Source organism: Semicossyphus pulcher, unplaced genomic scaffold (genome assembly GCF_022749685.1).
Source record: "Semicossyphus pulcher isolate SPU_LCO1_2020_fin unplaced genomic scaffold, fSemPul1.0.p SCAF_19, whole genome shotgun sequence".
Taxonomy (NCBI): domain Eukaryota; kingdom Metazoa; phylum Chordata; class Actinopteri; order Labriformes; family Labridae; genus Semicossyphus; species Semicossyphus pulcher.
The window spans coordinates 12328251-12352514 of NW_027211692.1; the positions used below are offsets into that span (position 1 = coordinate 12328251).

General features: G+C 45.2%; 1 protein-coding gene across 2 annotated transcripts in view; it reads left to right on the forward strand.

The window, feature by feature from the left end:
* The first annotated feature begins 17177 nt into the window (after positions 1-17177).
* The window catches only part of schip1 (schwannomin interacting protein 1), a 49523-nt gene continuing 42436 nt past the window's right edge, over positions 17178-24264 (forward strand). Inside the window, exons 1-2 of one of the 2 annotated variants that reach the window (XM_069668089.1) lie at positions 17178-17665; positions 20397-21194. In XM_069668089.1, the coding sequence (XP_069524190.1) occupies positions 17657-17665; positions 20397-21194 (807 nt within the window). In that variant the 5' untranslated portion in view covers positions 17178-17656. Of the gene's footprint in view, positions 17666-18550; positions 18759-20396; positions 21195-24264 lie in introns of those variants that run through there. The other variant, XM_069668088.1, reaches the window with a different exon arrangement.

A 24264-nucleotide genomic window follows, 5' to 3' on the forward strand; every position in this document is an offset into this window, starting at 1 on the left:
CGTTATGTCTTTGCATTACATTAGCATCTCTCTCCTTCCCCGTGCCCTTCTGACCAAAGCACCCAGGTAGTTAAAATGTTAATGAGTTGGATCAGTTTAATAATGTCACAGGAGCGAGGCTCATCAATCATGGCTTCATATAGAACAGCATAATGCTGACGTGAATACAGACTCGATGCAAATGAACGCTCATTGTGCCGCTGGTTGTAACGTTTTTCCACCGTTCAGACTCACGCTCCTTTTTCTTTCAAAAGCTTTTATTCTTTCCACTTCCTGTGCCGCTCTCCTGCGCGTCTCCTCTGAATGTGTCTCCTCTCTCCGGGCTCTTCCTGCTCCGTTTTACGCTGCAAAAAGCTGTCGTTGCTTCCTTCAATGCTCCTCTTTTTGAGGGGCTGTTTTTTGACACACAATACAGTACAAACAAAAAGCGCACACACACACACACACACACACACACATACATAGCAGTGTTTGTTGCCAATACAATGCTGTCACTCCCATCAAGATGTGAGGTTTGAACTAAGATGGCAGATTATACTACATCTCTCTGGTCCTCTTTACTGCTAGTTTGAGTGTGTGTGTGTGTGTCTGTGTGTGTGTGTGTGTGTGTGTGCAGTTGATTCTGCTTTTACTGTTTATATCGAGGCAGTTATACCTCCAATATTCCAGGCTGTGTTTGCCCATTACAGCCAATGATGTGACATTATGTTTTGGTCATGTAGACTTACAGGAAACGACAATTCCCTTTTTAACTATTAAAAGTTACCCACTTTAACTCACGAAACTTTTCTAAATTCCAATCTAACTTCTAGCGATATCATTATATTAAACTGCATATGGAGTTGTGAAGTGTAGTTCCTAAAGGCTCCCCTGGTCCCATACGTTTAGACAATGTTATGTAACTCAAAGTTGGAGCACTTAAAGCTTAATGGAACTTTCAACTCTTCTGCTGTGTTGGAAAATATGTCTCTATTTAAAGGATGAAACCCTAATCGATAAAAACACAAAGTATAAAGTAAACTCCAACTCCCAAGGTGCATTTTGGTGGGATACGTGCCTCAACAGAGCTTTAAATCCATCTCTGAATTGCTTCTTTTCCACAGCAGAAGCTCTGAGGTTTTAGATTCATCTTGCGGGCCAAACTTACTTACAAAACAAACATGACTTATCAAAAATTATGTTTAAAGCTCCTGTGAGGAACTTACGGTTTGTGTTGATTTTGGCGCCCCCTGTGGACAAAGCTGTACCTCTTTTCTCTTTGGAGATTTTTTCCTGTTCATGCTTAAGTGGTGGTTTTTAACCTAAAATCTCATCCTGCTTTCTGTAACAGTCATATGTATCATTCACTTTAAATGTTTGCCCTGGAAAATGTAAACAAAGGCAGCGTGCAGTTAATCGCTTTGTCTGACACCTACCCCCCACCAGCAGTTTCAGGCATTAAAAATAACTATATAGAAACAATCAGTCTTGTCGCCGATGGTCTGGTTTGCTTTTGTAGCTCATACAGAGTAATCAGAATTAATTCAGTCTGTTTCATAACCAGTAAAAAACTCCTCACAGGAGCTTTAATTAATAACAGACCACAGTGACATAAATGCTTTATATTAAGGTCCTTGTAATAAGCGGTATAATAAGACCCTTATAAGATGCTCATTAAGACTAGATAAATGCTAATAAGACTGTGTAAGTGTTAATAATAGTATGCACTAATAAGGCACTGCTCTCGCAATAGAGACAGTAGTTAAAAAAAAAAAAGCATAATTAACTGTTAATAAGCGCATTGTTACTGCATAGTAAAGTACGTATTCATCTTAATAAAGCAACTGTAAAGCTTAGTAAAGGCTTGTCAATGGCATAATAGGTAAGTGAGTAAGACTCAATGAATGAGTTAGCAATGCTTTATTAACAATTATAAGACACTTATAAGGCTTTCATTACAAGTTTATTATAAGTGCTTAAAAATGTCTTATAATCTGACAATAAACATGATTATGATACTAATATTATATAATCTTATTAAGATATATTTAATAAGCTGTTAATAAGCATCTTATAAGGACTTATAAGGGTCTTATTACCTATTAAGTATTGCTTACTACAAGGATCTTAATATAAAGCGTTACCAAGATGGTATTCATATGGCCCACCCAGACTTTACAGTCTATAAAAGCACTAATGTGCCTGCATACGAGGGCACTTCCTGTGTTGTCCTTAGAAACACCCCATACAAACACATAAACATACATAAACATTTCATTTATGGTAGCTACAGTTTCCATCAGGAAGCATGTGAAGCTGAGGTCAGCAGTTCTCGCTCTGTCCATGTTCTCAGTCCAATCACAGAGGCAAAAAATCAATAATCAAAGACGTCTTACTTCTGTTATTTTTAGACGAGTGAATCTAATCCAAACACTTTAGGAACATGAGTATGTGTGTGTGTGTGTGTTTAATAGCACTGTTTATCTGATTCTCTTGTGTACGTGCGTGCAGTTCTGTCCACATTTGTCGCTCCCTTGTTTCTCATACAGCACACAGCAGGCCTCATCCATTCCTAATTAGTGTGTGATCGATAGCTGGTTGTTGTGATGCTGAGCGTGGGGAGCCGTGTCAGAGCAAGGGAACAGTGACATTTCAGCCGACAGGGATTACTCCGCTGACCTTATTGTTGTGATTAGAATTCAGCCCCAGCTCCCCCAGAGATGACCTCACCTTGTTCACGCTGAGCCGGGACGCTGGAGGTTGTTCGAAAACTCTCTTCCATCCCCCATCTCCTTTTTCCTCACCTCTGCTGTTCGGTTCTGAATCATCCTCTGCCATACTTCTTTTATTGTTTTGTTTTTTTACTTTTTCAACCACGTTCTATTTCTAGATGGTGAAACAGGAAAGGGGAGACAATCTACCTCCTTTTAGAGAGAGTGCTGCATATTTTGTGCTCCATTTACTCTCCTCTTTTTCATTGTTGCTCTTTCGGTCTCTAAGAGTAGTGATTACAGATCATTTAAACTGTGATGTCTGGTAGGAGCAGGTAGAGACTGAAGGAAAAGGTAATTCAGCAAAGATGATGGTGTAGTGTTGCATCAGCTGGTCTGAAAAGTTTTTTAGGCTTTTAGCACCCAATACTGATCACTGCCAATGTACTGGAAAGCAGAAATGTCAGAGGCTGATCTCTGAAAAGCCGCATAAATATATCTAAAACTGTCTGCAGGGGCCGATAGCACGACGGGTTAATGGAAGAATATTTGTAATGTGCGGCAACTAAACCAAAATGACCTGTAAGACAGTCTGAACCATGGTACTGTAAAGATTAATGGGTGATTCTAACGAGCACAGCAGGTGTCATTTATACCTGCCTTTAAACCCCCACACTGAGGCCAGCAGAGCAGACAGGCTCTGCATGTGTGTTACCTCTGCAGGTTTGGCTTTAAACCGTGCCAAGCTGCAGAGTACAGAGAGTCATGTATAAGATACACCAGGCTGCTGCAGAATAACCCCACTACTGTGTCATATAAGTTAATTAAAGTCTCATTTGTGTCGGTTTATTTTACACGTGAACAAACTCAACATGTTTCTATTGTCGGCTATGAATCAACCTAATATGTGGAAACAAATGGATCAGACTTGCCTGCCTTTGGCTGCATAATTGTTTTGCCATCTGTTTCCACATCAACTCTGTGAACCTGTAGAAAACAGAATCAATTCAATGTTTGAAGGTCTTCTTCACTCCGCTTTCTTGGTTAGCCGTATGCATGAGGAGGTTTACTTTTTAAATTAGCTGTAAGTTTTAAACAAATTTCCAGGAAACGGGAGAGTAAAATTCAAAGGCGTGCACATTTACAACCACTGCTGCGATCTGGGAACCCATCGGCTACCGTCTGAGGACGACATAGCCACTGGGAACATGCCGGGGCGTGTCCGGCTTAGCCAGCGGTTAGCTATAAACAACTTCCAGCCAAGACTTCCTTTTCCCTGTGTTGCATTATTTGCAGTCCAGTAAACAACTTGAGAAGCGACCGTGTGTTCAGATCAAAAGTGAAGTGAATTTCGCCTCTCCAGATACGTCAGCCGTTTCACTGTAAATAGTAAGTTACATGAGGCTTCACTCTGGCTAACTGTGGTATGAACCGGGTACTTTAATTAAAGGGTCTTACTGTTGCCAGAATTTCAACATCTTGATGCAGATTTGTAAAATATAAAAATGAAGCTTTGTCAGGTCTGTCCTCAAGAGGAGAAGAAAACTACTTTTAAAATGCTCATTTGGGGTTGGAGCTATCATTTCTGATGCATTCGAGGAAGTCGGGAAATCTAAACGCTGAACGACTTTTGTGACACGGCGTCAAGGGAATTTATCTCATTTATCTCTTTAAGTTTAGATCTAAAACAGATTGTTAGCTGTTAGCATACATACTGATACATACTGCATTCCTGCATACACCGCAGCCTGCTGATAAATGATTGGTCAATACTGCATGGACTAACAGTGTACTACAAACAACAAAGATCTAAAACCCCTGCCTACAGATTCTACATTTCTGTGTAGAATAGAGATTACCACTGCTGTAATGCAAATATGAGGAGCTGATTTGTCAAGACAAACAGTTACACAGCAGGCGTCCTTCGCTCAGTCGGGTGCCATTAAACCATTCCAGGAGAAGAGGGTGAAACAAGATTATGTAATCAAATGAGCTCATTTCAAAGCTCAAACAAACAAAATGGAAAATGTGGTGGAAATAAGGCACTTCTACTTGTGTCGAGTTCTTTATTGTCGTTCTTCATCTCTAAAGCAAGATTCTTATTTGTCACATGCTCATACAGACAGGCAGTGAAATGCAAAGATTGTACCACAAGGTTATGCAATAAGGATAAAAAATAAGGACCATAAACTCTTAGACACATAGTGAACGTGTTAATGTGCGATGTGTGTGCATGTGTGCATCGTGTATCCAGTCACAATTCCACTCTGTGTTGTTTATGAGGTGCTACGGTTTGACCTGAGAAGGGCAGAGGTCACAGTCCTGACAGCGTGAGGAAAGAAGCTCTTCCTGAGTCTCTCTGTGTTCGCCTTGATGTGGCGTAGGCAGCGGTCAGACTGTAGCCACTCAAACAGTCCACCTCCCCAGCAATGCACCCGCTGAGGTTTAAGTGCACATTCATGCAAGTTTCATGCTTTATGTACGTCATGATTTGTTTCCATTGCACCTTGGTCCTTTTTAATGATACGACTTCTGCCTAGTGTAAGAACTTAATTACAATTTGTTGCCGACTTGTGTCCTTAAAGTTGTAATCTCGAAGATTTCAGTTTCGTTCTCCTTGGCGGCACCTGTGGTGATAAACAGTAATCGTGGTAGCACACTTCCCAGATATCCAGACAGTGCTGCATGTGTGACGTCCACAGTTGGCTCTGGTTATAACTCTTGATTTTCCTCGCTGAAGGTCGCTTTCCTTTTCAGACTGTTTGCCTTCATCTGAGCGTCGAATTAGTTTCTTCTTCTTTGGATTTTCACTAATTTTTGAAGTTGTATCTGTAGTCATCGATCTTTTCTTTGTTTGTTCAGCCATAGCAGATTACTGTTTACTCGCAACACTTGCAGAGATCGGAAAAGCAGCCGCTTAGCTCCGCCTACCCTCTCTGGCAGACCAACCACTGCTGGCTGATGGGAAACGCGTCACTAACTGGGCGCCGCTTGCGATTTTATCTGCGAATGTCGGTGCAGCCACCCAGTCTGTAATACTGTAAAGGCTTTCATCAGTGGGCCATAGGCTCAATCACCATTATGTTACCTCATTCGGCCAAAGAACAGACATTTATTCAAATGTAAATCTTCGAGATTACATTTTTATGTGCAAATAACAATGAGCCTCAGAACAGGTTGATGGAAACACTCTGCAAGTCTGAAACAAGTATAGTGGCTGGCTGAGGGGATAATCACTCACATGCTCGGATCTATATTTTCCACTTTCCTGAAAGATTTTGCTCTTATAGTGTTGAACGAATATGAAACAACATACAAAGCACTTGGAAACAACTTATCGGCACAGGCACAGATGAAACTGTGGCGTCCCCTCCTTGTGTACAAGTATGCTCTTAGCCATGTATTTGTGCATGCTAAGCAGCTTCTGATTACATGTTCACTCATACCGGATCATGGATACTGGTCTGAGGGCAGTAGCAGGGTTATTATCATCATTACTTGGTGGCTGGCTCACACATAGACTATGGCCCAGAGTAGCAAAGTAACTGCAGGGACGTATAATGGAGCGGCAGCAGTGGGTGAGGAGGGCAGGATTGTGGATTTAGTCGCAGCGTTTTGGTTCCGCTGGAGGGGGGAAGGGAGAAATACAAACCTGTCACACCTGTTAAAAGTCTGCTCTGCTTATCAGAGAGTTTTTCCAGCTCAAAAAACACAAGCGGCCCGTCACTGAGCGGAGGAGAGGAGTGGAAATCATTACTTATGGCGCACATATTGAATGCAGGAAAGGGATAACGGTATAATGGTTACAGTAGCGAGCGAGGAGGACAGCTGTGGAGCGACGGCAGTAAAAATGGAGATGGAGTGCTGGAGGGTTGGATGGCACCGGGGGAGCATTTCAGGGCATAAGAATTCCTGTGTAGCCTCCCACTGCTGCCAGCTCAGTGATAACATGCATGAGTAGACCTTAGGTGAAAGAAGATGGGAAGATGAGCGGAGAGGTAGGATGGGAAAAGCAGGGCCAAATTGACGGACTGAAAGGAGCAAAGTGGTTTGAAAGCCTCCCACATCCTCCCTTCCCTTCACTCCACACGGGGCGGGAGGCGCGCGGGGGGGGGCTGCTAAGGACGTTAGCTTCCATTAAAATTGCAGCATGTTTACATAAAACTAACAGCCGCATCTCATCCTCCTACATGACACAAATACGCACCATAACACCATTATTTACTGATGAACGAGCAATGCCTTAATGCAAATTAACATGCACGCTATTAGACAATGTACACAACGTCCCCTCATCAACTCCCACTCGTCTGCTTTTGCTGTAAATCACAACAATCATAATGCATTTAAGTGCAAATTTGATATTGCATTACTTTTCTTCCAAGCTGGCTGGCATTGCATTAAACGAAGCTGCAGAAACACACACAAGCACACACACTAGTCATCTATCAGCAGCCATATTGATGTGCTACCCTGTTGTTTAGCTTCTGAATGATTCAACACACTCGATTGCAAGGTCCATTTGCTGTCTGATTCCTTTTGTCAGGGTGGTTTTCTCAATATTCTGCTGATGATACCCCCCACCCTCCTCCTCCCTCCCTCCCTCTCCTCTCCTCTCTGCCAGGGAGCTGTGGGCTTGATGCCCTCATGCCTATTTACCCTCTCAGCCTCTTCAGCAGCAGCTCTGATGTTGCATAAAGCATCAGAGATGGCACAGGGAGCCTTGAGGAGAGCGATGGAGAGAGACAGTGAATGTGGAATACAAAAGAGTGGAAAGAGAGAAGAATAGGGCTGGTGGAAAGAGGAGGGGGAAAAAAAGACACGTAAGTGTTCGGTGAGAAGCTCGGGTGAAGGAGGGATGTGACAAATGTGAAAAAGGAATAGCTGTGAGAGGGAGGTGCTCATCGTGATGGAGGTGATAAGGCCCCCCTCCAGGTGGATTCTGTGCCAAAGTGGCCGAGGTGACATCCTCCCTCTTCAGTTCCAGGAGCTTTTGGCTCTGCCTCTGACAGGGCATGCATCTCTGCAGGAGTGGCTGGTTGCCATTATGGCTCTCTCAATGGTTCGGGCTGGATTGCCTTTTGTACATTATGAGTTTTTCAGCGGGGAAAATGTTCAGACAGAAGTCATGACTTTGTCTTAGTGTCTGCACAGCGCTCTGCGTCTGCATCCTTTCAACACAAATCTGCTGCATCTCAATCAAAGCGTCTCTCTGTTTATCGGCCCGCCAATCCACCTGCCTGAGCTGCAATGACCACTGAATGCTTGTGTTAACAAATGACGGATGCAATAACAAAAACCGACCCATCATTTCAAACAAACTCCGGGAATCCATTCTCTGATTCTTCCACTACTGCTATTATATAATCCACTGTTATGATTCAAACCGCTGTAATCTGATCTCATTTCCTTCACTGTCTCCTCGATTACTTCATCAGTGAGCTAATCTTTCAATGTCTTATCTGTCTGCGCCGATATGTGTGAATATGCTGCAGTCGGGGACGTTTTTTTTTTGTTAACTAAGAGGAACATTTGTGGCTCTAAACTCCATAAAAGAGAATCCAAATGCACACAGATTTAACAGCCAGACACTCACGAGTCCTGCAGCCAAAGAGCTTTATCTTATCATATGTAAGAGGGGAAATATTCTGACTGTCTGGAAAAGAGGGAACTGATAAATGCAGTGTGGTAGATATGCGACATGATAGGGGACATTGACTGCACAATGAGCGTCTGTAACCTCCCGTAGGAAACAGGAAGTGCTAAAATCTGGTCACACCGATAAAAGGTTATCCAAAGATAGTGTGTGATACAGCATTAAATGATAAATAAAATTGGCCTTTTCCAATCTTTAAAGTGAAGAATATAACACAACAAAGTTTAGCGCATCTACAAGGCACCACTTGATGCTGTCAGAACATAAAGCTGAAACTTATCCTTGACTTTTTGGGAAATAAATAACAGTTAAAGGTGGAGGATTTTCAGATTAAAACATTTTAGATTAAAGTATCCCTGTGATCTCGGCTACAACAGTTAGAGGGGAAATTGCTGCGTATTTAATCCTGCATTTGGGGAGAAAAAGCAAGAAGGGCAGTAAATGAGTTTGTGCAAGCTATTAGGCTGCAGCTAATTATTTTTGATTTGCATGCTTTTAGGCGCCATGAAAACAATTAGAAAGGCAATTAGCTGGAGGGGAGAAGCGGTACTGATATCCCCAAACAAAAATGCTTATGAAATTATGAGGGAAAAGCAACACAAGTCCTGCAGCTGAAGAGATAAGAGACAAATTAAACCTCACCTCTATCAAAAATATCACATTATTTAAGAATAATTTCAGTCCGAACAATTTACTCCAACAAGGTAGAACTTGTGGATATGGTTTCATATGCAGGAGCTTCTACCAGTTGTTGATTAAACATCCAACTGTCTGAGTCAGTGGGAAACACATGTTGATTTTCTGCAATTATTGTCATCTACAAAAATCACTGTATGCTTTACAGCCCATTAACCTGATGATTGTAGCAGATATAACTGACTCAATCCAAATGCATATCAGATAAGGGGTACTCTGGGTTTAATAGACTGTACACACACACTCGTTAACACTCAGTCTGAACCGCTGAGAAACGCTTTGATACGATATCACAGCCTTTCATTGTGTCTGTTATTACTGTATCAGTGTTACGATTTTATCTACTTAAATCACAATAGGAAACTTTAATATGGACATGTATATTGGTGTCTGGATATCTGTGTGTATATATATATAGCATGTTCTGGCTCTAATTGGTACTATAAGGTACTACTACTATTTTTGAGTCCGATAGCGATTGAGGCTAAGGGTGGATGTCAGGGTGCAGGTTGGGCTTTCAGCTAAGAGCAAAATTTGCACCCCATTACACACAGACTGTAGAAAAGTTACCACCATATTTGCAAAACAAGAACAGTGTTTTTAATCTCTTAACATTAAACATACTATGGTTTCAATTCCCAAAAAAAATCTTAATTTCGCTAATTTCAAGCTTCATATTTCACTCTGTGATACCTGTGGATTAGTTTAGCATCATTTACAGTTAAAAAAAAACTCTGTGCACGCCCTCATGCAGCCTCTCCCTGACACGACTCAGCCAGCTCTGTCCCTTTAAGAAACCCCGCCCCTACAAGCCCGCTTTCTTCTGATTGGCCAGCTCTCAGAAGCCCGCTGACGTCACAAAGTGTGGCGTGTAGAAAAAACTGTGTGAAACCTGGCGTTCACAGCAGCCTGCAGACCGAGCTGAGAAGGATTACTCCAACATGCTTTTAACTACAGATTTGAAACTTCACCCACGTTTAGTCTGGACATCTAACATTGTAACATCATACATATGTCGTAAAATGTGAAACAGCATAATACCCCCTCTTTAAAGACTTTCTGGACAGGATTTTGCACAGTTGGTCTGCTACTGCTTGCCCCTGCACTCTCTGCCATCTCTGCAATGATGAGTTATGAGGCCACGTCTGAGTGTGATGCAGAAATATCTCACACCTTGTAGTCCAGGCTGGATCAATAATTGATCTAGACAGTGTGCTACCACCTGCCAGGCCCCTCAGGGTTCTCATACACACACAACCAGAAAACACAGACGCACACACACACACGTCTTTTTCTCCTATTACTGTAATGATCTTTACACAACCAACTCAGCTATGAAATGGAGCTGTCACTCAGTCGCATCACAGCCGATCATGTGTCAGATTGTGCTTAACCTCGACAACACGCTGGTGACCTGCAGATGCATGGCGGCTTCTGGGGTCAAACTGTGCGAGCTGTAGATCATCAGGGGCGGTGCTGATGCTGGCAACTTCAGAGGTGGAATCTTTTTACAGATGTTTTACTGCAGAAGTAGAGAACAATCTCCTCTTTTCATAACAACCATCAACCCTTTTACTTTCATTTTCTATTTCATTCAGCCCCTCCAGTTTTAATTTGCTCCTTAAATCACCTACTGCTGCCTCCCCTCTCTATTCTCCCCCCATCTCGGGATGTTTAGGCGTTTACGAGAGGAGGTGGAAAACAGCAGGTGCGAGGCCTGCACAAAACACCAGAGAAGTGATCCAATTTGGTGTGGGCAGTAAATTGTGTGGACATCTGCGCACTGCACGATGCAGAGCTGAGCACAGGCCAGAGTGGATGCATATCTGTGCCTGGCTGTACTGCTGACGGGGCACCGAAACAAACGGGTGGGGTGCGAGGAAGGCAGCGTAGAGAGAGAGAGAGAGAGAGAGAGAGACTAGGGAGTTGGACCTGACACACTCTCAGAGCCACCGTCTCTGTATCTGACTCTTTAACCACTGTGGATGTTTTCTGCCACGTTGCAGAAAGAGTAGGAGGGTGATAGGATGAAGGGGAATGTAAGGAGGAGTTGAAAAAGTCTGACCTAAAACTCATCCAGTTTCTAAGACAAGATAGCCGTTTGAAATGGATAGAAAAGCAATTCAAATCCGGCCATGGGTTAGGGTTAGAGTTAAACCATGAGGTCTCTTGAAAAAGGTCCTCAGGAAGTGTCTACCTACAGCTCTTGCAGCAACAAAGCTCACAATCCTCTGTGCACAAAGCAGTAGCTACAGCCATGACCAGTGTGGCTCATATAAAACAGTAAGAGCACATGTTCCTGGTCCTGAATCTCTCCCCAGCCCCACAGGACACCTTTCCAGGCTGGGCTAATTGAACAGATTACAAACCTTCCCTTCTTCCCCGCTAATTAGCATTACTGTGCCAGGGACCAAATGGGTCTGGAGTACAGGTCTCTGCCCTCCACTCTTGCGGATGATTAAGATCTCCTTCCACAGCAGTGACTCTGGTCGTAACTTCATTAACGACTTGGCTGACTTTTTCCGACTCTTCTGGTTCCAGTCTCCCCGGGGGGGGGGGGGGGGGGGGGGGGTTAGGTCTGAACTTGGCCTCCCGACAATGGAAAGATCTTTGATTGGATTGAATAAGTTTTCTCAGCTGCAATAGAAAATGATTCTTCCTTTATCATTTCGTCCGCTTTATATCTGCAGGTCTACCCTGACATACTGGTTTTGAGTAATCATGCTTGTCGTCATAATCATCCCCTTAGTCGCGTCGGATAAACTATCATTTTCATCAGCGCAAGCATGACCGTAATCACTCTGATTTCTGTAGTGGTTGTCACCATTATCATTAGAAACGCTTTAATCTTCCCCAACTTCTCCATCAATGTAATACTCGTCCTCCTCCCCCTGTGTTCTAATATTGACTCCCCCTTCCTTGCTGTTTGTTTTACGCATTAGCTATCTTCATGGTTCTGACCATACGTACATATTATGGTAATTTCTGTAATTGCTCATTTTGGATTTAAGGCTTCTTGATGAACTTGTAGCCGTGTCTGATGCCCTCTACCACCGAACAATCCATTTACCCTCTAAAAACCAAGTTAGATTGACTAATTCGATAAATCCGAGACTGTCCTCATCGGGCGAAAAGCTGTACACTGCACAAAGCATACTGCAGCCTGGAACCCAACGTGCTTCCCATATAAATGAATCTAATAGCTGAGAGTGCTTGTATATACGTTGGACAAGATGTTGCGCTCACAATTCATTTCACACTTCGTTAGCAAGTGAAATTGTTGGCTGGATGTACAGTATGGAAGGGGAGATCAATATGTTACAGCCAGGTATTAGTGGTGCAATCCAATGCAGGCGCTGGGGTTCGACTGATTGTGTAAACATAATTAGAAAAAACAACCTTACGGAGGTGCGTGGTTATGCATCATAGCACGTGAACACATATAAGACGCAAGTGAGCGTACACGTGCCGATGTTTGGACGTACACATGCATGTAGTTGCCTTGGAAATAAACAACACCCCGAAACAAACGCACAACCCGCTCGCTTTGTTCCGCTCACCCATTTGAATGGAGTAAATCATCATTGTGTTTCGGAAGGAGATTGATGGTCTGTCTCGGTGGTTTGTCCACCCTTTCTATTTAGAACGACGGGTCAGAGGGCCAGTTAAGGATCCAACCTCTATTGTGGCCGTCTGGCATCTCTATTCATCATCGCACAGTCTGCATCCTGCTGCTGTCTCAAGGCACAGCATGCTTTGTGTGGCACTTTGTGTACGTGGGGCAGCAAATGTGGGAAAAAAGGTGTATGTCCACATAAGGTTGGCGGTATGTTAGAGAGTATGACAATATATATTTGTCAAGCCATATACTTTATACTGTGATTTATCACCTTTTATAACAATATGTGTTGTAATAGGTCATTGTTGGAGATGGTATGGTACCAGAAGCCTCTGGACGACACACTTGAGTTGTCGTGCTCCTGCTCAGCTCCGGAGAATATAAAGATATCTTCCAGGAAGAAATATCCAACATGCTGAAAAAACTCTCTGAGTTTACCATTGACTTGAAGACTGCAGAGGCGTTGGTGAGACCAAAGGGTATCACCAGATATTCATAATGTCTGCTGGGTGTATTAAAGGCCGTCTTCTATTGGTCTCCTTCTTCGATGGTAGGGCCAGATGGTAGGCCTTCTAGAGATCCAGCTTTGTGAACATGCTTTCCATTTCGGAAATTAAAAGCCGTATGAGATAAATGGAATATGGAAGCTCTTTTTACTGTTATTTTATTAAGTTCATAACAGGAAATGAAGTGTAGGAGATACTTGTCCTTCTTACCCACAAAGATGAACCCCGCAGCCAGTGAGTCCTTGATTTAGGATTCAATGGCTTCGGTCTCCTGGGATAGACAGGGGGGATAGTCGGCTCTGGGGTGATGTAAAATCCAGAATGAACATTATGCTGCAGTCATAAGACAGATGATGTGGAGGCCTTGATGGCCCAGGCCTTGATGTACACCTCCTTTATAATGGCAAATACTCAGGGGATACCCCAAAGCGGTCCAGGAACTCTGCAAGAGATGGCAAATTAGGGTCGAGAGACAGATAGACCTAAGGCATAAGGCATTGCCATTTGACTGAATTGAAAGGTAGAACCTGTTCCCTAGTCAATCTATAGAAAGTGCGTCCAAACGCCACATTTGTTGGGGATCTAGGGTGGAAGATCCCCAAACAAATAGGGTGGAAAGTCAGATTTCCATGATGGTTACCTGATATGCTAAGGTGTACTGTAATGGTTCTATGAGTCATAAAGCAGAGGGGGGGAGGATCATGGGCTCTGGTGTTAAAGGACTCCAACAGAGACCCCCAGGAATGCCTGGTTGCACAGTCAGGGAGGAATACAAAAGCAGCATGGGACTAGGTAGCACAGCTCGACAGGGACTGTTGTGGAAATAAAGCCAATGTCGACAAAGGTTAATTTTCTGGATTATCCAAAACATACATTCTTCTGTAAACACCCGGAATAATTATGACCTGAAACATACTGATATCACAATCTAATTTGATATATACCATATTTATCCTTATCGCCAATTCTTAGCGCATATTTCTTGGCAAGTAGAAAGAGTTTTGTGGTACAATGCAGCATGAAGTAAAAGATTTCTTCCATGGCAACCAGGAGTGTAACTTCTTTATCTGAAAAAGACGTGCCATGGTGGTGAGAGACCTGCATTGTCTGGCCTCTCGTGGCCCCGTGTCTTTCATAACCAAGCAGGACATTTCCCATTTGCAGGTCTTGCCTTGTAGCACAGTCATGTTTCTGACGCTTCATTTTCTGTCGACTGGGTCGGCCCGAGACTTATTTCAAGGTGAGCTTTTTCCCATCGGCCCCTGGAAAGAGAGAGGGAGAGGGAAAAAGTGAGAGGGAGAATCCTCCAAGGTCACTTTCGGTGTCTCTCTGTTAGAGTTTGTGAGTTCCTGACAAGGCGGAGACAGTTTCAATTTCTCACTGACTGTCAGGAGCTCCCTGTTTTTTAAACGCCTGCGAGACGGATATAAGCAGAGGAAGATGTTGCCTGACTTTTCGGTATTATCTGAGGGGCATTCTTTTCTCCGGCCTTATCTCTCTGTCAGTAATAGGCCTTCAGTGATTCCTGCCAGATAGTTGTTGCGGATGGACTGTTAGGCAGGCAGATAAAGCAAAGATTTCCGAGATACTGTAGATCTAAACCTGGCTGTTTTTCCACATGTTTCTTCCCCTCGGCGATTGGTAAATCCCTTTGAATGGCAGTTTGACAGACACCACATCCACCTCCGCTTCGTAGTAGAGCGGGGGAGAAAACAAAAAGGGAGGACTGGCTGTTCACAGCGAACTTTCTTTGACCACATCCTCAATCAAAAGTACAGAAGGAGTCATCTTCTGTTTCCAGTTTTGATGAAGACATGGATCACAGAGCTTTGATGTGACATATCATGGACATCTTCATCTGGTGCTACTGACTCGGAGCTTGTTGCTGCTTTATTGTTTCGGAAACAACTCGCCGAGGGGAAGGATGCCATGTCAAAACTGTTTTGCGAGGCTTTGATGCTTTTGGGAAGCGGAAACTTCAAAGAGAGCAAAGTGTAGCCAGCGTGCGCGCTGTATATGCGCAAGAGTGACCAAAACAATAATGGCCTCCTGTTGACAAGTTAATGATAGGTTAATTGCCTGTCGAGTATATGAACTTTTTGTCCTCACATTCTCTTCAAGATAACCCCCTCTAAAGTAGCTCCTATAAGGCATTCAGTTAACTCTACAACTCGTTACATTACTTCACAATGACTAATGATGCTTGGGGAATTTGGGAGGCTAAGCAGAGGGGAGGAGCGGCACGGCTGATAAGAGAGTTGAAAGCAGTAGTAAGGAACGGCGTGGCAGGAATAGGCCGGACTCCTGCTGCCTCCTCTTTAGGGAGATCCCTACGAGTGCTGTCCCTGCTGTAGTGTAAGAAGAGGCCCAGCCAGGGGTCTTTGAAGTACTGCTCTGTTATTACATGGATGAACTCATTTGTGCTGCTATTATACAATCAGCGCACAATGTGTAAAGACAGCTCCCACCCTTCAAACAGCTACAAATGTAGGCTGAGCCAAGCCGGCCGTGCAGAGCGAAGAAAACTGTGACACACTGAGAGATTCCCAACGTTACTGAAGTACAACGCGGCACTTTAGTGTTTCCAAATGTTTGGCTTTCCACTTAAGAGAGGCAGATCCAGTTACTAATCATTGCACTTGTCATACAAATACTTTGAAATATGTTTCACTCCAGCAGTGGATGAGATCGGTTTATGACTCGCATTTAACTTGAGCTCCATTTTGGGAAATGTAAATTACCAGCTGTTGCAGGAAGACACAGAATGCAACATGAAGATATCATGCCATGTTGGTGTTAACCCCTCTCCGGCTCTGACATTGCAGCTGCCATCTGCGTGTTTGTGTGTGTCTGGTGTGTGTGTTAACTCACAAGTCTACTACAGTGTTATCTTAGAGCAAGATCCCCTTTCCAGACATAATAAGATGACTTCCATCCGTCCATTATCTATAGCGCTTATTCTGTCCAGGATCGCAGGAGGGGTTGGAGCCTATCCCAGCTGTCATTGGGCGAGGGGCGGGGTACAGCCTGGACGGATCTGCAGTTAAACACAGGGTTGACACATAGAGTCAGAAAACCTTTCAGGCTCACAGTCACACCTACGGGCAATTTTAGAGTCTCCAATTAACCCAAAGAGCACGTCTTTGGACCGTGGGAGGAAGCCCGGAAATCCCACGCACCACCGTGAAGCCCATAAGATGACTATACAGAATATCTGCCCTGTAAACATCAGAAAGCTCTTGAAAGTCTGACTGAAAAGGTCGTATATAAGAAGTTTTAATGGATTTTTAATGGTGTTGTTGAGGAGATTGCAAACTCCTCGTGCACTGTTGGGGATTCTTACAGCTCAGGTAATCCAATATGGAAGTCTCTTGGCAATATGGGATTTCTGATATGCACGTTTTTCTGACCAACTCACCCCATTGTGTAGCTTTATAAACATTTTATATTTTTTGTTTTACTTAAAAAAAGTGAAATAATTGGACATATTTCCAGATTGCGCGTACCTTTTACAGCGTTTGGACCTACTTTCTGAGGCAGCTACACAACTTTGGCAGCCATCCTTGTTCGACACAACCCAAACCCAGCTAAACTTATTCACCTCCACATAGACTGGATGTATTTTAGTGCTGTTTCTATGGGTTGCATTAGACTGCACAGGTGTACTGCTTAACTGAAAATGACAGCCTTTGTTTTTAGGAAGCCGAATTGTACATCTACCTGCAGGGTCCTTAAGATCCCCGAGGGTTTATAACAGGTCTGGAAATATTCTAAATTCAGACCATCAGAAGTATGTTTAATAATTCACCTACATAGTTCCCTCCCTCTTTCTCTCTCTTCCTCTCTCTCTCGGCCATTTGCAAGGTCAGTGGGTGCAGAAGGTTGGGCTTTGCTTGAGTTCTGTCGTCGTCACTTTTCCTCAGAGCTGCAGGCTGCGACAGAGAGACGCTTCAAACACCGAACCTGTGCCGGCCGGGGAGCAGCAGCAGCGTGCTCGTTTTGCGCTCAGTTTGAAGTCTTGTTTCTCGGTTTTTTTTGTCAACTGCAGGCCGACTGGCTGTGTGGAAGCGTGCGCAAGCCCACAGTATAAGGGGACGCACTTTACTCAGAGCCTGTTTATTTCTCCAGCTGACGTGGGAGCGAGGGAGCGCGGGCTGAACTGTTGGTTGGGCATCTCTCTGCGTGGAGGAAGAGGAGAGAAGCGGCGTTATTGACCGGCTTGGATTTAAAGACATCCACGTTATTTATTTATTCCACCAGGATTCTTTGAGGACAGACTCAAACACTCGGGGCGATGACTGGTCTGAATCATGCACCGGCTCTCTGTAATTTCTCCAGCGCAGCCAGCCTCGCCACAACCAGCAGCAGCAGCAGCACCATCCGCCCTTAGAATAAAGCTGCTGTGAAACAACTCAGCACCATCACCGTTGTCTAACAGCTGGGATTTACACTTTACAATGTCTTGAGACGCGACAGGGAAGCTACAAAGATGATGACAGTGAGTATGGGCTCGTTTAAATGGCACTGATGTCCATCCAGGCTACTTTTAGCTCGTCTCCAGGGGTCTAGCGTTTATTCCAGCGAGCCGGTGACTTTAATTCTGACCGATAATAGTGGCTTTGGTGGGGGTCAGTGTGGTCACAGCTGTAGTGGGTGTCATCTTCCCTGTCATGGTGTGATATTGGGCGTTTCTGTCCTCGCTGTTGCCTGGGGGATATCTGGTTCCTCGTGGGACTTTTTGGGAACATTACATCATGAGAGTAGCCAATGACGAACGAGGAAACGCACGCGTATTATCCTGATGTTTATACGCTAAATAACGTGTATTTTTCGATCTAATCACTCCTATCAAGAAGATAATTTTTAGTTAAATGTTGCCAGATGTAATCATGCAACTGTCATGCGTGCAGAGTGCGCTCGGTGCACGCAAAGACTGGGCGTGTGCGTTTGTGTCCTCTCGCAAACCGCTGAAATAGAGACCGACAGGCAGGAGTTGTGAGGGGTACTCTTTCTGTGACATAAATTAAACGCCCCCCTCCCCTCCAAACACCCGCCTGGCTGCGGGGTGGGGATCGGTGCAGCTGTCAATTTGCATGTATTTTTTTTGGTGGCCAAATCCTGCCTGTATGGTCTGCCTGCCTGCGCGTCGGTTAATCCCACAGCGGATCAGCTTTAGCGCTCCAGCCTGCCGTCTTGCAGCGCCTTCCTCCCTCTCTCTTTCTCTCTCTCTCCCTCTTTCATACACAGGCACTTTAAATGATTACATTATTTTAATCGGGCTCATGTGACCGGCATGTATTGACTGTGAGAATATCTGGCACACCAAAGGCTGCACAAATCGGGATAAGGCTTCAAGGAAAAGGATCGGTGACCGAGATTTGAAACGCGATCGCCTGCGTGGATAGCCTGCTCCTGTCTGCTTCTACGTAACGGTCTGCCTACTTTGGAGAGGAAAAACCCACCCGGTTCATGAATCCGGGTTTTTAATAGCACTACACTTGAAGGGTGACAAAGCCAAGATGACAGGCGGGTTCACACAGCAGCGGGACTGGTGACCGTGCGGTGATCCAGCGCGTTAGATGAGCACGTCGGTAAGGTTGCTGAGACATTTAAGCTAAATCCATGCTACATTTCCAAGCCTTAATAGACTATTACCTTTAAGACATTCTCATAATCGTGACTGGGCTTATTTTGCTGTAAAACGCCGGGTTTACGCGTAGTATTAGGCCATAAGTAAGCTGGTAATGTGTGTGCCATTAAGTCCTCCCCCTACAGGGGCACCTCGAGTTCTTTTTACGTCAGGAACCTGCACATTGCTGGAGATAATACGAGCTGAATGTGGGGTTTTGCATGTTATTTTAACTGTCTAGACTGAGGAAAACAAGAGTCATACATTGTGGCACTGGTCTATTTCAAGAGAGTGTAATAATCCTGAAATGTAACCCTCCCTCTAAAGACCTTGGAGGACCCAACACCCCCAGTGGCTGTGCATTATGCAACCAATTCGTCTTAATAGCATTGTTTTAACTATCTCCTGACACTCAGCCATCATGTCAAGGCACAATCTGACCCCCATTTTCTGCAGCCAACAGCTCCACCTTCATCCCCACATCTGCTGCCCTCCTCCTCTCTCTGATCATTTAATGGAGAAATGCAAGATCCTCAGCATTAAGTGGCTTATGTCTCTGCACAGCATCAGCAATCTGAATATCCACTCTCCGAGATGCTGAGTCACTTTGCTTAGCCCAACATGGATATTTTCTGCATCTAGTCCTTTGACGTCAACAGCCGGTGTCTGCACAGGTGTGGTCTCTAGCAATCAGGAAGGTTTTTTTTATTCGGTTTTATTACACAGGATGCATTGCAGTTTCTCCCTCGTGTGCAAAAAACTACTGTAAGTCCTTAACCAGTAATCAGCAATCTTCATAATTAATTCCTTTTTCCAGAGCAGCTCATAATGTGGCTCACGTAGGAATGTGTCGTTAATTTCTCTTTGCCCTGAGAGAAATTTCGCCGCTCCTTTGCTTTTCATTAACTTTTAAAAGTGTTGCGAGGCGCTGCGATAATGCGCTCCTGTGGAGAAAAAGACTGATAACTCTGCGAGAGAAGGCTCGGGTCAGGTGGAGATTTGTGGAGGGGTTGTAAACAACGCGGACGTTTTCATTAGCTGTGAACTAATCAGTCAGGCTGTGATTTCAGCTCTGCGGGAGCCTCGCAGTCAAGGTTAGACGACGGCTCTGGACTCATCCGTCCGTGTCACGCTTTGCATGTCAGTGTCACTCACTCACTCCCCTCATAACGCCGCGCTTTGTCCCTGTGGTGCTGTGCAGATGTAGCAGTGGGTGGTGGGATATTATTCTGACACATGCAGCCAACACGGACTCCGCCTTCGCTGTGTGTGTGTGTGTGTGTCAAGTGTTGCACAATCCCATGCATTTACACAAATACAGAGAAATGTGTTAGCAGTGAGCATGGGCTTGTAACACTGGGAAGCTCTGGAGCGCTACAGATGTCCAAGAGAGACAGTGACTGCAAAATTCTGTGCAGACAGGAAGTTCCTGTGCGACAGGAAGTGCTTTGTGGTTGCCGGTCTCAAACCACAACACTAGCATGACTAATCTGATTCCACACACTTCCCTAAATTCTCCTTCCTCCTTCCCTCCCTTTTTTGACTGTTTCTCGGCCTATACTCGGTTTCACTCCTTTTCTCTGTATCTTTGTCTTCGTAGGATTACCGGGAGGATGGCATGGACCTGGGGAGTGATGTATCCAGTCGCTCCAGCTCAGAGTCCAACTCCAACAAGGTCACACCTTGCTCCCCTTCTCTCGACCTGGCCACCTTGGAGGACTACAAATCCTCCCCCTCTCTGGACCTGGTCACCTTAGAGGACTACGAGGAGGACGAGGACTACCAAGAGTATAAGAAGAAGGTGATAGAGGAGTGGGAGAGCGAGTACGGCGAGGACTACACCTCACCACAGCCTCCTGGTCAGGAGGAAGGCGGCGGAGGCGGTGCGGGGGAAGACGGCCTGGGCGAAGGCTACAGGAAGACAGTGAACAGCCGGAGCCTTGCTGAAGAATTCCAGGATGTGAAGACCGTCCCGCCTCTTCCGGCCCCCGGCGGACGCACTGCAACCTCAGTCGCAGCCGTCCCGGACGAACTGAAACAGAACGGCAATCTGATTTTGCCCAGGAGCCACCAGCTCCAGTCCCCTGGTACACCAAAGGGGGGCACGGGGACTCCTAAACTGAGCCACCGCAGCTCCAGTCAAGGCAGAGGGAGCGGCAGCACTGGTAGCGCAGGTGGTGGTGGTGGAGGCGGCGGTGGTGGAGGAGGAGGCAGTGGAGGTACAGGGGGACGGATGGGGGGATATAAAGAGGAGGAGGGCGCAGAGGAGGAGCCTCTGCCCACCATGGACTGGGCGGCCCTGGAGAGACACCTGGCCGGGCTTCAGTGCAGAGAGCAGGAGAACCAGAACCTCAACCACATCCAGAACCACAACATGGGCAAGACCAACTACACCTCGGTGAGTGTGTGAGGATTTAACATGGAAGATGTGTGTCAAAGGTTACCTCGCACATCATTTTTCTTTTCTCATGCTCTGGTGGACATCTGTAATCCAGCAGTTATCCGTGTCAGATGGGTCCTAGAAGCATGAGGTTAGGTTAGGGAGAGGGATTAGTCGGGTAATGTGGCGCTAAGCTATGTGGCTCAGCTATTGACCTGACCAGCACTGATGTCTGCGCTACATAAAGGTTCCCTGGTTTAGAGATTCTCTGTAAGTCAGTGCAGGAAAACAGGACACACTCTGAGAAGTGTAGGAGGGCAAATAACTCCGACAGTGCTGTTTAACCTTATTCTGAAAATCTACATTTCCTTTGTTGTTGCTGTGTCCTGCTTCCACCAGAAGAGGTCAGTGTTGCACTGGTGTTCTGCACACAGCTGCTGCAGGCCTTTCATGCCACACCAGCAGCTCCACCAGCACTAAAGGCTTTTATGATTCACTCACCATCCCATGACATCACTCAGTTTGAATCACAGCCAGAGTTTTATGGGAGTTTTTTTCTTAGTCTGCGGATCCAAAAGGGTGTAGCTTTAAAATGTTTAGGGAGGAGCAGGAGGAAATTGTTTACAGCAGCCACAGTTGCAGTGTAAGCGAGGTTACACAAATGTGTCAGGGGGGATTGGTGCTCTCTTTTGGTATGCAAGACCTTCTCCTTAGTGCGCACGGACAATGGCTGCAGCCAGTGCCATTGTGAGCGTTTTGTGCGTGTTGTGTGTCTTTGTTTGTCTGTCCTGGAGGCCCCCTCTGTCTCCCTGAGGCATGTCAGGAATGCAGCGGGAGAAGAGGGGGGATGAGAGGAAGGGAGGAAGGAAGGAAGATGGTATCTTAAGGAGCGGGCAGTTCGGGGTCACATGGCTCGTGTGTGTGTGTGTGTCAATGTTCATTACCTGCTGTCCATCTTAAACGAGAAGGTCACCTCCTGGCTCGCTTCAGTCTGGGGAAAGTATGTTCTGTCTCTCTCCCGAGGCAGTGGGCTGTGATATAATTGACCCTGGTGGAAGAGAGCCTCCATATGCAGCCGCTATCTACTGCACATTCACGTTTGCTCAGCGTCATTCTCGGTCTCTACTGGTGTCTTAAATGTGGGCACATGAAGGGACTCTACACTAGGATAGATAGCAACGTCCTGATGGTGATAGAGCTGCAGCTTCTCCTTTTACAAGAAACCCCTCAGAGAGAAAATCAGGCCTCAGATTTCGATGGCCCTGAGTAGATTAGAAATAGGTATTAGCCGCGTAATCCCACCTGAGAAGGAAGCAGAAGAGAGATACCCGAAAAGAGGAGATACACAAGTTCACATCCCGGACGATCCCGCTCCTAAAATTATTTAAGTGCTACCCTTTAGGTTGTTTTCGCCATATCCCTGAGCTTCCACGTGCCCCAAAAGAGGACACACACCCTCTGAGTATACATTGACCCTTCGCTAACCTGCTAACAAGAGCGCAAAAGCAGTCAAGTGTCAATATAGGAGCAGACAAACTCCCACAAGACATCCCCGGTCTTTCCATGTCAAGGAGCGTCTGAGTTCCTTCGTGCTTAAATTTTCAGGACTTGGCAGACACCCCGGAGGAAAAGTGGGGGCTGCTGCTTTTAAGATGTTGTTAAATATTTAGACATCCACTCAGGCAGGGCCCCACCGGCGAGATGATGCGTGTGTTCATGTATGGAGAGGTCTGTCTGTCTGGGATGCTGTTAGGGTCCACGGGGACACAAATATTCATGCTTCAGTAGAGCTTCAAAAGCATCTGTGCTCTCTGAAAGGCGGGACACAGCGGAGCTCAGAGCTAATAATCTGCGGTGGTCGCCAGCAGTGCCTGGAGACGCGTTTAGCTGGTCTCCTGTCGGGCAAGACACAACGTGCACACACATATTGTTTTATGTGAGTAAATGTTTAAATTGGAATCAGGTTAAATGAGCTGTAAAGTAGAAACACACTGCATCAGTCAGGACTGGTTTCACCGCCTGGCGTAAAGTAAAGTAAAGTAATTAAGAAGCTACACACGGGCAGCTATGGCCACTTTGGTGCCCAAGGTGAGATTAGGCACCCTATAGGAACCTTATTTAAAGTTTATTCAAAGTACTGTGTATGTCTTCATCATTGAAATTTAAAATATGTTCCTTAGAAATATTGCTTACTTTATACCTGCTATCATTAAACATTGAGAGTAGAATAAAATAGAGAGAATTACTTCATTGCAACCAAATTTCAGTGCATCTCCTCTCTGTGATAAAAGCTTAAAACACGAAAGACAAGATAAACAAATATTCACAAAAGACAAGTCATAAATTGCACTTAACACAGTTCAGTTCCTTGATGGGTAAAAGTCTGGAAGTGCTTAAAGGACCTTTAGCGCCTTCCAGAGGGCAGCAGGGTGAAAAGGTGGTGTCCTGGCTGAGACGAGCCTCTGGTTATGTTTGTGGCCCGCTGTCGACATCGGGATCGGGATATGACTTGGAGAGAGGGTATAGCTGTGTTCTACCCAGTGCTGTTTTTTTCTTGCTGAACTCTCTGAAGTTCTTGTCAGCCTCAGCGCAGCTATAAATCCACACCATGATGCCGTGAGAGAGGAAGCTTTCAACAGAACAGCGACTGACTGTCGAGAGTTAGAAAACGCAGGCTGTCGGATCAGAAGAGAACGGCCCGCAAGCTAACCAACAGCATCTACAATCATTAAGAGCAGCGTGCATCATATCATTACTCAAACCTACCGGGACCTAGAAGACCACCTACATCACCGTTCCTGAAGCTACAGCCAACAGCAGGTTAGCTTAGCATAGCATAAAAGCTGGAAACAGTTAGCAAGGCTCTGTGTTGTGGTAACAAACATCTTCCACACAAAAAGTCTGGTTTGCAGGGAGTTTTGTGCAGAACTATTTCCTGTGCCACATGAAAGGCTGCACTTATTCTGCATGTTGTTGCCTTTCTGCATTAATGAACCGCTCGTGTGTAGTTTCGGGTGTGGTTTCTGGCTGCAGGCTGCAGGCTGTGGGCTTCAGCAGGACTCACGAGGATGAAGGGCACGCTGACCCG